Genomic DNA, 14,417 nt, shown 5'->3' on the forward strand with positions numbered 1-14,417 from the left:
GTTTAGGAGTGTGTCTATGGGAATGTTTGACCATTCTTCTAGAGGTCTTGTGAGGTCAGGCACTGATGTTGGACAAGAAGGCCTGGCTTGCAGTCTCTGCTCTAATTCATCCCAAAGGTGTGCCCCAACAGGACATGTTTTGGGAATTTCTCTTAGATAAAATAGCTGTCCAAAATACCAAGCCATTGACTCTGATTTAAAGCACCTGTGCAAGATAAAGGCAGACCTGCACACATGGTCTGTTGGGGGTACTTGAGGACAGGGTTTAGAACCACTGACCTAGAGGGCCCCAAGGGATTCCCTTAGTTTGCATGGATTTCCTCTTATTTCCTATTTTAGCTACAGGGCAGGAAATTATGGTAAATATCTTCAATGGGACATAGATGGCAAAAAAAAAAAAAAAATCTGGTATTATAACCCTTCCTTACTCTATCCAAAATGAAAAAATAAAAAGTTTAGCCTATTTTTACTTGAAATCTCTTGGCTCTTGGCTATGCTACTCCTAAATCTCTTTCACCCACAACCTAAAGCTACTTATATGATGGACCACCTTCAACAGACCCCAAACCACCCTGCCTAATCACACAAACCCAGTCTCTCTTATCCCTCCTCCGAAACCAAATTCTCTCCATCCTATTACAATACATATTTTTATTCCATTTCTATTTTTCTTTTTCTTTATCTGGCTCCTATTGTCGCATTAGAGAACTCATTCCCAAAGTTAATCTGTGGAAATGGAATAGGGCAGTGATGGCGATCCTTGGCACTCCAGATGTTTTGGAACTACATTTCCCATGATGCTCAACTACACTGCACAGTGCTTGAGCATCATGGGAAATGTAGTTTAAAAAACATCACGCAGTAGAGAAACCATTCCCAAGGTTACGCCGTGGAATTGAAATAGGGCAGTGATGGCGAACCTTGGCACTCCAGATGTTTTTGAACTAGTTCCAAAACATCATGCAGTAGAGAACCCATTCCCAAGGTTACGCCGTGGAAATGGAATAGGGCAGTGATGGCGAACCTTGGCACTTGAGATGTTTTGGAACTACATTTCCCATGATGCTCAACTACAATGCACAGTGCTTGAGCATCATGGGAAATGTAGTTCAAAAACATTTGGAGTGCCAAGGTTCACCATCACTGGAATAGGCCATATTTCAGTCTTGATTTTAACCCATTAAAATTGTATTCCTATCATAATTGTGAAGCTCACCTCATGTATGGGTAGTCATTCATTCATTTCATATTCAATTAGAATATTAAATACTAAATAACCATAGAATCTATATTTAAAAGCATAGTCCACATTTTACACCATGATTCATCCTCCACCTATATTTAGGGTGTAACATAAAACATGGTATATATATACATATATATATCGATCTAGATCTATATATAGATATATATCTATATCTCTATATCTATCTATCTATCTATCTATCTATCTATCTATCTATCTATCTATCTATCTATATATATATATATATAATGTATATATATAGATAGATAGACAGATATATATATATATATATATATATATATATATATATATATATATATATATATATATAATATATATATATATATATATATATATATATATATATATATATATTTTTTTTTTTTTTTTTCTGTGCAAAAGGTGGACTATGGGTTTAATATACTAAAACTGGAGGGTGCAAAATCTGGTGCAGCTCTGCATAGCAGCCAAACAGCTTTCATGTTTTTTTGTCAAATCTTAACTGAACAAGCTGAAGTTAGAAACTGGATTGGCTACCATGCAAAACTGCACCAGATTTTGCAGTCTCCAGCTTTAGTAAATCAACCCCTATGTTAAATGCAGCTGGTTGCATGTACTTGAGTCTGTCCTGATACCATCCTCTGCTCAGCAGCATTCAACCTATGGCAGGGAAGAGCAAACCCAAAGGGCCTAACCAGATATATAGCATGATCGGAATCATTCTGACAGGAGGAGAGGGCAGTGGGGTGAACTGCTGCTCTTTTACCGTCCAATCACAGGATAGGGGTGGGGGAGGGGGGGCAGGCTACATGGCTCGATTGCAGTACAAAACAACTTTAGGTCACCAGAATGAAGGTGTGGGGAAGGCCAGATGAACAAAAATACAAATTCTTGTGTATTCAGCTGTTTGGCTGGTGGTCAGTTTTAGGACCAGCGAAATCCTTCTGAGTAGATTTTGAGCTTGGAAAGGCCAAAACTTCTGAAGGCATAGGATTTGACCCAAGACCATTCCTTTGTGAAAGTAGATGTTGCATTTCCTTATAGAAATCGGGTCAATTGTCACAACATACAGGCTTGTCAATCACTCAAGGAGGACACCTTTGAACATGGAGAAACACAAGTGACGAAGGTGACAATTTGAGACTGAGACTTCTTTTGTTCTTTTGTTCCTCCCTACAGGTTTGCTAAAGGTCTGTCACCTTCTGTTTGTTTAGACAGGGGGAGGCCAATGCAAACTGTCCAACATGAGTTAATTTGTTGAATGGTTGAGCCACATTCTTATGTAACAACACATCAACAAAGAGAATAATTATAGGGTTAGTCCACCCAAAATGAACATTTCGGTGTTTGGAAGATGCTAGACTATTAAAGTGTATCAAACCCCAAGAACAGAGATGCCCATATATTACAGCTTGGCAGTTCATAGATAGGGTGGCTACTTTCGTTTTTTCTTTTTTAGGCTTTTATTTTTTTACTTAATTTCCTGTATTGGTTATATCTCTGCACACAGGCTGTGGCCATTAACCTCTTCCCGACCAAGTAATGCATATATACTGTTGCAGGAAAAGTTGTCCGTAACACTCTGCCACTGCACCATGATCTGAGGTTGTGTGTACAGAGAGATGTCTAGACCCCATGGGTATAAGGTGTAAGTGATGTCAGCTTGGGGGCAGACCGCCTCTACATCTCCTCCTGATTTGCTATCATTGGCGGACCATGTTTTAAACTGCCTACTAAATAGGCGCTTTTCCCTTTTCTATACACACATACAGGAGCAGTGGGGGAAATTGCATGTGATTCAGACAGGAATTGCACTGCATTCCTGTTCAAGTCATATGCGATTCTTTGCAGTGCAATTTGCCCCTATTCATTTTGTATTGACGCAAATTACACCGCAAAGTATCGGTTTCAGTTTTGAGCGTGTACCGATACTCATGCAAATGCTTGGCATCGGCACCGATATCAGTATTGGTGTACCCCTACATTTTGCTATAAATTTATTTGGTAGACCCAGGTCAATCATGAGTCAGATGACTTATTGAAAACCGCCACTCAAAGATTTAAATTGGCTGTAAGAAACAGTCCAACCTTTCAAAAATCCTTCACCAACATACACACACACTGTGTATCCAGGTCAGAAAATAATCAGGAATAGTTGTATATTCATTTACGTCTAATTGGACATTAACTTATAACACTATGTATTGGTCGTGTCTCTTCAACTTTTCCCAGATAGGAAAATTCATAACATCACTTGAAGAAATATTCGATAGTGAGCTGAAGAAAATTTTTTTTTTTTAAAAAACAATCTCTACAGATAAAAAAATTGTATCATCCAAGTGGACTTCAATGATGTCTGTATATTGTGCTCACTGTTCAATACAGTTTAAGCAGATGCTGAAGTACACTATATGGCAAAAGACTGTGAAAACCTACCCATCACACCTATATGGCCAACATATGTGGAAACCCCTTTAAAGATTTACGTTCGGTTCTTTCTAGCCAAAGGTACCTAAGTCAACAGTAGGGATTAGGATCGGGTTCACTGCTACCATAGGTTTGGTATGTTCAAGGATCACTGTCCTGGCAAATTCATGAGGGAATTCACCAAACAAAATTATTTGGTGACCATAAAACACTGCCTGGCCTTGAAACTTAGGTCAACTGGATTAGTGTAGCCAAAAAAGGGCCTTTCAGGTTAAAGGGTGAGGACATAGCAGCCATATTAACAATGTACAGGCACTTGTAGGCACTGGCAGGTCTGTCAAAGTAGATGTAGACAATTTACTGAATGTCATGAGGGTAGCCAAATCCTGTTTACCTTATAGAACTAGAAAATGTATTTCCTGGAGAAAATGCGTGGGAATGCTGAATAGCATCAAAACTGCCCCATCATATTGCCACCATCAAAACTGCCCCATCATATTGCCACCATCAAAACTGCCCCTATCAAAACTGCCACATGATATTCCTCTATTATAAATCAGTACATGGTGTGTCTATGCTCTCCCCCGGGCTCTGTAATCTGAGATGCTCCAGCCCCCTCCCCCCACGGCCCATCACTGTGTATAAGAAGCTTTGGTAACCATGGAAACAAAACAGACAACAAAAGCCTGGATGCCCTAAATTAATGAAATTTTCTGAAATGATCACTAAATTGAAAAGATATAGCCAGATAGCTGAATATTATGTGAACATTTTAAAGTTTGGCACCTGTAGGTGAAAGTATGAAGGAGCTGAAACTTTTGGTAGCGGAAGAAGATTTTAAGGATTTTAAGCATGCTCTCATTGACTTCAATGTTAAAAAAAGTGTTAAAAATCTTAATATTTTAAAAAGTATATATAGTAGAAAAAAAGTTGAAGAAGTCCCATCATCACCTGAAAGAGTTGAACATTTTAAAAGTTGAATGGCTTTAATAACTGAAAGTATGCAGAAGTTACGTAGAGCCAAAAAACTTACAGAATAAAAAGATGATTAATAAATAAAAAAAGAATAACAATAGTGGGACTGTTAAAGCATTCCCACTAATTATTGGGTGAGGAGAGCCTTTGCCTTTTTCATAATGCTGCCGATGTCCTGCAGCCTTTTGCAGCCTGTTGACATGCTCTACATCTATAACAGGCTTTTTCACAGGGCTTATTTTTGTTTTGCTGGTTGTAATTTTTTTTCACAGGGCTTATTTTTTTGTGGTGACAACTGGAATATGCCTAGGCAGTGTGTATTGGCACAGTAACTTGTGGTTTGCTTTGGCAGGGCATATGAAAGGGTGGTATCTGCACACACAAAAATACTGTTAGTGGACCAATATCGGTCCACAACAACTGACTGATAGCTAGCTCTTCAATTGTCAACATCTTGAATACCTTATTCAATCAATGGTGATCGGTTCCTTTTTTTATTTTTATTATATTTTCTATTTTGGGGTGATTAGAGGGCACGAGCCAGTTGTTCCTGACAGTCCATTCTGCAGCAAAGTCCCTCACCCCTTGGGAAGTGTGTTGGTGAATACCAAGGGGCTCCTTAAAATTTGCACAGGACAGTGAGAACAAGGCCTAATGTTGAGACAGAAGGTAAAAAAATTAGAGCTTCAGCTTTTGGATTTGAGGGAGTCAGTAGTTTTATTTATTTTGCACAGTGAAGGGAAAGAAGAAGAAGGAAACGTGTCGGGAGGTGAAAATGTTGGTTGGTAGCAGCAGAAGCAACAGCGAGATTTACATGAAAAGCACTTGGTTAAGCGTAAATATATTGATTTTATCAGTAATATATGCAGTTGGTGTTCAGTGGACCTCTGTGATCCGAGTCTGATTAATTTTATATAAAGTCAGCTTCTCAGTCACAAATGCAGCAGGACAGGCAAGTACAGTCAATGCACATTGGGCATTTTCTAGCCAGGGATACATCCTCAACGCCTAGTAGTCCATTTTTTTCATTTAAATTTTTGCTGTACCTACCTGTGTTTACTCAATAAGGGAAGGGATGGCCTTACGTTCTTAAAAATGTAAGAAAAAAAAAAGGTAAAGTATAAAAAAATAAGTCTGTACCTTTAAAAAAATTACAATAAAAACTTATTGAACCTAAAAAATAAGTCTGTAAATAGGTTTAACTTAAAAGAAAAAAAATAATGAAGGTCATAGAGGAAGGAAAATGTTTTCACAAGTTGTTATTGAAGCAGTTCAAGCGCCAACTGGCATACAGGTGCTGGGAGTGTGGGGGATTTAGGAACTTTTTTTTCTTCCTCTCCAGCAAAAAGATGACATGGGGAGGTCGCTACATGAAATGGTGGGATGGACATTGACACATGCTACTTTTTGTTTGAAGACTTCACTTTGGGGGCTGTGGTCATGGAATTATAAGGTTATTGTCTTCTGTTGTCTTCCCTTTCCCTTTTGTTCTTGGACAAAGGTAAACAAGGACTGAAGAAGGATTGAAATTAGTCTCCCACTAAATGTGGCAACCCCCCCCCCCCAGCTGCCAATATTGTTACCCAGTTTGCATCGCCATCCCTACCCATGTTTGCTTGGAAGGGATGAGCTTACAAGGAAAAAAATAATAATATTAACAGTAAAAACAGGAAATCTTTAAATAATTTTTAACAAAAAATAAAATACATCAAAAAATCGTGATGGCAGGTAGAAATATGGGACTGCCCAGGCCACGGACTGGAGGACTGGAGGCTTTTTTCACCAGTTATACAGAAGAAAATGAAAAAGAAAAAATAATAGAAGTAAAAACAAATTATGGCTGGGAATTTGCCACTCTGGGGCAACCCAGGCCAGAAAATTTCTAGTAGATTGTATAGGAGGGATTGAACTTGGATACAGTGGAGCCCAGACCTCTAGACTTGGAGGTAGTTATACTGTTTTTTTTTTTGCTGCTCTGGATGACAGCTGATGCCCACTGCTATCTGGAAATGCACTGTCCAGGCACTGTACACCATTTTTGGCTATTATCTCCCAAAACACACAATTTACTTTCTATTTCAATATAAAACCTATCTTGTCTCTCCCTCTTATTTTGCGGCCTAACAAGCTGCTTACTTACTTTCCAGCTACTGAACAATATTGTTTGCTATTATCTCTGAAAAAATACACTTTTGTTTTTATTCCCTGCCCAATCTCTCCCTGTTACATTGTGGCCTAACCAAACTGTTGGCATAATGTCTAACCACTGTACAATATTTGTGGGCAGTTGTCTTTCAGATAAAACATTGTTTTTTTGTTTCAGCACTACCGTGCACCTGCACAAAAAGCCAGCTCCATAAAGACATGGAAAGTTAAGCCTGGTGTTGAGGAAATTGAGTGGCCTGCACAGATCCCTGACCTCAATCCTACTGAACACCTTTGGGTTAAACTGGTACGCCAATTGGGAGCCAGATCTTCTCAACTAATACCAGTACCTGACCTCACAAAAACTCTTTTGGCTCAATGGGCATAAATGCTCATAGGCATACTCCAAAATATTGTGGAAAGCTTTCCCCCAAACAAATTGAGGCAGTTATAGCTACAAAGGGAAGAGAGGAGGTTGCTGGATGGGCAAATCCATAATAATGCCCATGGTTTGGAATGGGATGTCCAGCATGCTTTTGATGGTTGGATGTTCACAAACTTTTAGCCATATAATGTATCATGTCCTTTATTGTACCGGACATACAATGTGCCCTACTATGGCCAGCATGGTGCACATAAGCACAAAGAAAACTACAAGAGAGCAAAAAGAGGGTAGGCGTGTACAATTAGAAAATAACATCCCAACATGCTAAAGTCAATGGATAAGTAGAGTAAGGTAATACCAATGCTGATAGGAGTTTAGAGACCCTTTAAGATGTTGTTTACTCTCCTCTTTAGAGTCCTTTTACCCTGAATCTGTGTGCCACGTATTAGCTGTCTACTTGTCATCGGGTGTATGACTGCCTCCTTTCTGAGAGATGATCATGTACTCTTGCATTTTAAAATTGGAGTATTAAATATGCAGTTTGCATTTTCACATTCTCGTGGATTGTGGCCAACTGAGAGTTTGCGGCTCACGCTGAATATCTTGGAATTAGTCAATGTGTATAATTGCCATCACGCTGAGTTCTCACCCAGTAGATTCTGTTTGAAATATATGTTATTTTTTTTTTCCTGTTCACGCATGCGATAATTTCCTCCCCCCCTCCCCCTCTCCGCAGACCATTCAATGTTATTAGCGCCGCTAGACGACATATTAAACCATCATCTTTTCCCAGATAAACTCGAGCCAATACAATGAGTAAATGACTTGACTTATAATACAGTTGTTTCTTAACACAACGCATGTAGGGTTGACACGTCAAACTGCTCAAAGACTCCGGAAATACAGGGTTGGATTTACTAAAATATGCACGTTTTACGCCAATTTCCCAATCCTGTGCTTGCTTCACTGACAAAAATGCAGAGTTAAATGATACCTCTTATTGGACTGGAGCAAATCGTAGCTGCAAATTTTGAGATGGCTCAAACCTCTTCTTCAGTCAGGGTGTGAGACGGCCTGGGTTGTCTCAAAAGCTTGGAATATTAATTTACTCAGTGAGACCCATACAATTCTCTAATACTTTGCTTGAAAGTCTTGATCCAGGCAGAACAAGAGCATTCACCATTGCTTTATTATTGTTCAATTATTTGGGTTTTTGAGTGAAAAATGTTGTAAGTGGACATACAATAAAAGGTAGATAGATGCCGCCCACACATACATCTGATAACTTTGGTCTTGACAATTTGATTATGGGCAAGGGAGGACTAGAAACCTTAGACTTTGAAGGCCAACACAACCAAGTGACTGCTTCGTGGTAGTGGGAAAAAAATTAATTGGACCACGAAACCTGTGCCATGGTGCTGCAGTTATTGACATAGTGAAAAGCAAACATTCCTAAAGGACATGGTTTATAGTGACATACATTCTCATATCTCTAGGCATCTAGTCCCATGATATCTCAGAGCGACAAAGGAAGATGGTGATGGAAAACGTTCATCTACTAGACAATGTAGTAGCAGGTCTGAACAAGGAGCACATAACTGTTTAATTGTGGTCCCGCTCCGATTAATGTTTGAATGGTGAAGTTGCTCCACTTGGGGCCACTCAATGTATATTATTAGTACTAGCCAAGGGTGGCAAATTTCCCCGTCCCTCAGGCCATTCTGCCCCCCCTCCCCCCCAATTATGAGGCAAGGTATTGTGTAAAAAGCACTGCTGTGGATAACCTACTGAAGGAAAAGTCCACCTGGTGCGTTGAACATTTTTGAGGGATCTCCACTTTTTTCCATTGTATCACTACCAGCATTGTGGTTCTTGACTTCATACATGTAGAACTGCAATGGATAAGTTTGCAGTACTGGAGGAAATTAGCACCTGCTAAGTTAAACATTTTGACTGATCTCCATTCTTTTCCATAGTTGGCACTATCAGCATTGTGGATCTTGACCTCGTACATGTGGAACTGCAATGGATAACCCTGGAGTTCTGGGGGAAAAGTTCACCTGCTGAATTGAACATTTTTTGACAGATCTCCACTCTTTTCCATTATAGCAATACCAGCATTGTGGTTTTTGGCCCCATACATGCAGAACTGCGATGGATAATCTTGGGGTAGTGGAGGAAAGTCCACTGGCTGAGTTAAACATTTTTAATGGATCTCCGTTCTTTTCCATTGTAGTGCTACTGGCAGCAGCTAGCATTATGTGTAGAACACAACCCTAATAGGGACAGAATCAGATTTTATAGATATAACAACTACACCCATCTCTGATCTTTCCAAAACAAAATCAAGAAAGGCTTCGCTAACATTAGGTTTACAGTGTGCATCAAAGGCCTTTACCTAATGCATTATCTGCAGTTTATGTGTTCTCCATGTTCTTCCGTGTGTTTCTCCGGGTACTCCAGTTTCCTCCCATAGTGCAAAGATATGTTGGTAGGTTAATTGGATCCTGTCTGAATTGGCCCTAGCATGTGCATGCATGTGAGATAGTGACCTCAGATTTTAAAGTCCTTGAGGGCATGGACTTGTAGAGTATGTAAAGTGTTGCATAAATTTAGAACGCTATATAAATACATGTATTAAATAATAGTACCCTAATAAGAGTCTTAAGCCAGCCATACATTTTAACATTTTCTTATTCAATTATTTTAAAATTTTCCTTCAACTATGTAGTACAAGGGCCTGGCTGATTACATACAAATTGGTAGTGTTTAGGGTTAACCTCATATTATATGAAACTTGTGTAAGGTCGACCTTACGGTCAATTTTTGGTACTGGTAAATTATTCCTCATTTGAGAACAAAAAGTTTTGAAGTTTTTTTTTAGAATAGCATATTTTGTAAATGAATTAATCTAATTTTGTATACAACTTAAGCTCCCCTTTGAGAACAAAAAGTTTTTAAGGTTTTTTTTTAGAATAGCATATTTTGTAAATGAATTAATCAAATTTTGTACACAAGTGTAAGCTTTCTGAAGTTAAAAAAGTCTGACAGTCTTTGTTCTGGAAAACATGCTAAATCTAATGTAATTTATTGTTATATAATAATGTTTATATGACTTGAAAGTTTAAAATTTTAAAAGCTATCATCCAATTATGTGCTTTAAACAAAATGTTTTCCCATATTATAGCACAAAGCAATGGTTCATCCCTGCAGCTGGCTTATACACACTGATAGGTAGAATCCTGCTCTAAAGATAACAAAACAATGTTTGAACCTGGCTTTTTGTAGTCTTTTCTGGAAAAAAACATTTTTTAATCTTGAATGAGTCATATCATCTTGTATAAGATGAAAGCAATCTTCACATGTCAATATGTTGTTCTTTTATTAATCATATTTTGAGCTTTTAATCAGGTTCAATAATTATAAATTACCCAAGACATCAAAATGCAGGAAGCTATAATCAGTTATCACAAAAATATATAGTATATAACATCCATCAACTTGTTACCCCATATATACCATATTGACAGCGCTGAAAAAAAAATTAAAAAATAAAAATAAAATTTAAATAAGAGTTTAAATAATAAAACAGTTTTGCACTATGGAATCTATGTTTTGTCGTTTCCTATATATGAATCCGTTGCTGTAAATGAGAACCAAGTGAACCTTTACCGGTGGGATATCAGGGAATCTGAGGTTGAGAAACTTTTGAGTGGTGGTGTGACAAGAAGATTCTCCAGAGGGATACCAGTGAGATTACCTTAGCAGTCGTAACGAAGTGCCTGTTAACCCTTGGGGGTCTGGTGAGTGGATTACCATAAGGGGTGTCACCGACTGTCAGACTCTTCATGCACTGGTGGTTCTTTTCTTGGAGACGGATTCTTTTTCCTGATTGTCCAGAGTGTGAACGTTCAATTGAAAACTCAGGCTTATATGTTTGGGACTGTTCTGAACATTTTTAGTGACTTCTATTTCTAATCATAGAAGTATTATCCTCTTTAAAAGTTATTAGTTTATTGTTTATTTAAATTTTATTTATTTTTTTTTTAATTTTTTCAGCGCTGTCAATATGGTATATATGGGGTAACAAGTTGATGGATGTTATATACTATATATTTTTGTGATTTGTTTCTTATATGATAGCAGCTTGTTAGTGATTATTTTTGACTTACTTCGGAGGGCGCTGGGATCAGTGGGGGACACTCAGAATATTTTGTGTTTCGTGTGTTTTTCCAGTGATATTAGTACTTGCTATAATCAGTTATCAAAATAAAATTAAATATTCCATTTACTTTGTTAAGAGCTGCAGAAACGGTGCTATATACAGTAAATCCTGATATGATGATAACAATAATATAAAAAAAATATATAAAATATAATATAAAAAAAATAACAATATGTTACTGGTATAGATAGCTACAATGCATGAGACAGAAAAACAAATAAAGATAAAAGGATAGAAAAAAAAAAATCTTAAACAGAGAAAATAAATATACTGTATATATAAAACATAAACAAAAAAAAAAAAATCTTCTTTTTCATGTGTATCTAAAATAATTTTGTTTTTGGCACTAAAGAATATAAAAATATTTAATATTACTAAAGCTTATCTAAAATCAAAACTTTTTTTCTTTTGGTTCTGGATAGAATGTGGACCGGTTAAATGTTTTTCTTGCTGTCTGCGTGCCCACTGCCCACTAGGAAGATTCTTTTTGTCCTTTGTGACCGTTGTTGCCAAGAGAAAAAAGTAAGAGAAAATCAAAAAATTGTCAGTTGCCTCTAGAATAGAAACAAAGGTGAAATTTCCAATAGGGAACCTTGTTTCAGTGAAAATTGCCTGCTATTTCCTCTCACTTCCTGTTGCTTCTATAAAAGGGGAAGTAAAAAATGTTTTTTTCTTTGTTCTTAACACCAGCTAAAAAAAAAAAAAGAAGAAAAGTTAAACAAAATGACCCTTAAAAAAAACCCTACTGTGACTAAGGCTTCATGTACATGTTCATGGACGTTTTTACAACCTCTCCTGAACGATTTAACTTGGCAGATGGTAACCCACGTTTAAAACCTCAGTTTTGCAGCCTTTGCATTTAGAAGCATTTAAAAAAAAAAAATATATATATATATATATATATATATATATATATATATATATATATATATATATTTTTTTTTTTTTTTTTGGAAAATAGCCAAAAATGAAAAACGCCTCTAAACGAAATGCAGCTAAACGTGAGTTACCGCATTTAGAAGTGGTTGGCGCTTGAAATGCCTATAGCTTCTGAATGCATTTTTTTGCATTCTAAAAAATGCCTCTAAACTCAATTGCCTAGAAACGACTGTAAACGACCCTGTATACATGGACAGATAAGATAACATAGAGGAGAGTTCAGGGGCAGCGTAAAAAAACTCCTGACTGCTCCTAAACGTCCGTTTACCAGCAGCTGTGTACATGGGGCTTAACAAGAAAAAATACCGTAGATATAATTTAAAAATAAAATATTATTATTATTCTTCAAAATTGTATAAAACTGTTTGCAGTTTCAATACAATTCAGGTTGCAGGTTCCATATAATTCAAGCCAAGGCAGTTAGGAGGGCCATGCTCATGAGGAGCTTACAATCTAAAGGGAGTTGTTCGACAAAGTAATTTGGAGGAGTTAGAGATGAGTTTTCAGGGATCACCTAAAGGTAGACAGAGTAAAAGACATCCGGACAGATCGGGGGTAGAGAGAGGTTCTGGGAAAGTCCTAGATGCTATCATGTAAGGTGATGAGGTCTTCAAAGGTCTTGGAAGGTTAAGGTCGAGGGAGATAGGTCTTGGAAGGTTGAGGTCGAGGGAGATAGGTCTTGGAAGGTTGAGGTCGAGGGAGATAGGTCTTGGAAGGATGAGGTCGAGGGAGATAGGTCTTGGAAGGTTGAGGTCGAGGGAGATAGGTCTTGGAAGGTTGAGGTCGAGGGAGATAGGTCTTGGAAGGTTGAGGTCGAGGGAGATAGGTCTTGGAAGGTTGAGGTCCAGGGAGATAGGTCTTGGAAGGTTGAGGTCCAGGGAGCTAGACATCTGACATCTTGGAAGGTGTAAAGAATACAGCTTGGGTGATATTTTATGACAAGGTTGGTGATGTAGCCGGGTGCACAGTTGTGGGTGGCTTTGTAGGTTGTTGTTAATATTTTGAACTTTACTCAAAAGTAATTGACACTAAATAAAATTACAGAAGGTAAATTCTTTCATTTCTTTTGATAGGTGAAGGTCTGGTTTCAGAACAGAAGAACCAAGTACAAGAGACAGAAGTTGGAGGAAGAAGGACCAGACTCCGACCAGAAGAAAAAAGGCTCCCACCACATTAACAGATGGAGAATGGCCACCAAGCAACCCAATGGGGAAGACATTGATGTCACATCCAATGACTAAGTGGGTGGATTCTTAGCGCCCCAAACTGATCACAGACTTTCACAGCTGGAAGAATACATTTAAAAAATGACTGAATGGGAATGACCCAGAACAAATAATATGGAATCTCTCCACAAAGCTGTTGAGTCCCGGATAGACCAGTGTTATGGAGAAAGTCATACACTTGTCAAACCACATGGAGACGTGGGCCAGGCCAAGCTGATATCACTATGGACTTTTATCAGCTGTAAAAACGACCGTTGACTATATGGTTGTGAAACAAAAAGAAAAAAAAATCTCTTTTTTTGGCCTTCCTTATTTCCTTTCTTAATTTTTTTTTTATTTATTTTCTTTATCTGATAAAAAAGTAGTTATTACCAACTTAGTGTGTAAATGTGTGTTAATAAAAAATAATATTGAAACAGAGTGGACATTCCTGTAGTGATATGAAGGGAAGAAAATTAGAAAAGAGAATTGAAACTACTGCACCATGGTAGACAGGTTTGGTCAAACATTAACCGCAATTCAATATTGAGGCAAAAAATAATGCACAACAAAGGCCATACATGTAGAGATGACATATATGTGATACATATAGAGAAATATTAGAGACTTAAGCTGACCCCTGGCTGATTGGTCGATACACTAGTACAGAGGTATTGAATTAAAATTTTTGGAGATCCGATCAAAAAAAAATTCTTCGAGCAGAGGTCCGAATCACATGTTTGTGAGATGACTCAGGTCCTTTACATCCCAGCTCCCCTTCTTACATCAGTGTCCTCAGTCCCCCCATATATCAGTATTCTCTGTCCCCTTCACATCACTCTCCACAGCGGTGTCTTCTGCCCTCCTTAT

The 14,417-nt window shown here is 37.8% G+C and overlaps 1 protein-coding gene across 1 annotated transcript in view; it reads left to right on the forward strand.

Moving 5' to 3' along the window:
* EMX1 (empty spiracles homeobox 1) overlaps positions 1–13,988 on the forward strand; it is an 87,216-nt gene extending 73,228 nt beyond the window's left edge. Inside the window, exon 3 of the mRNA XM_077478080.1 lies at positions 13,416–13,988. Within this exon, the coding sequence (XP_077334206.1) occupies positions 13,416–13,583 (168 nt within the window). The 3' untranslated portion in view covers positions 13,584–13,988. The remainder of the gene's footprint in view (positions 1–13,415) is intronic.
* Positions 13,989–14,417: the final 429 nt, after the last annotated feature.

Source organism: Lithobates pipiens, unplaced genomic scaffold, assembly GCF_037356315.1.
Source record: "Lithobates pipiens isolate NorthernLeopardFrog02 unplaced genomic scaffold, aLitPip1_a1.2 Scaffold_13, whole genome shotgun sequence".
NCBI classification, from domain to species: domain Eukaryota; kingdom Metazoa; phylum Chordata; class Amphibia; order Anura; family Ranidae; genus Lithobates; species Lithobates pipiens.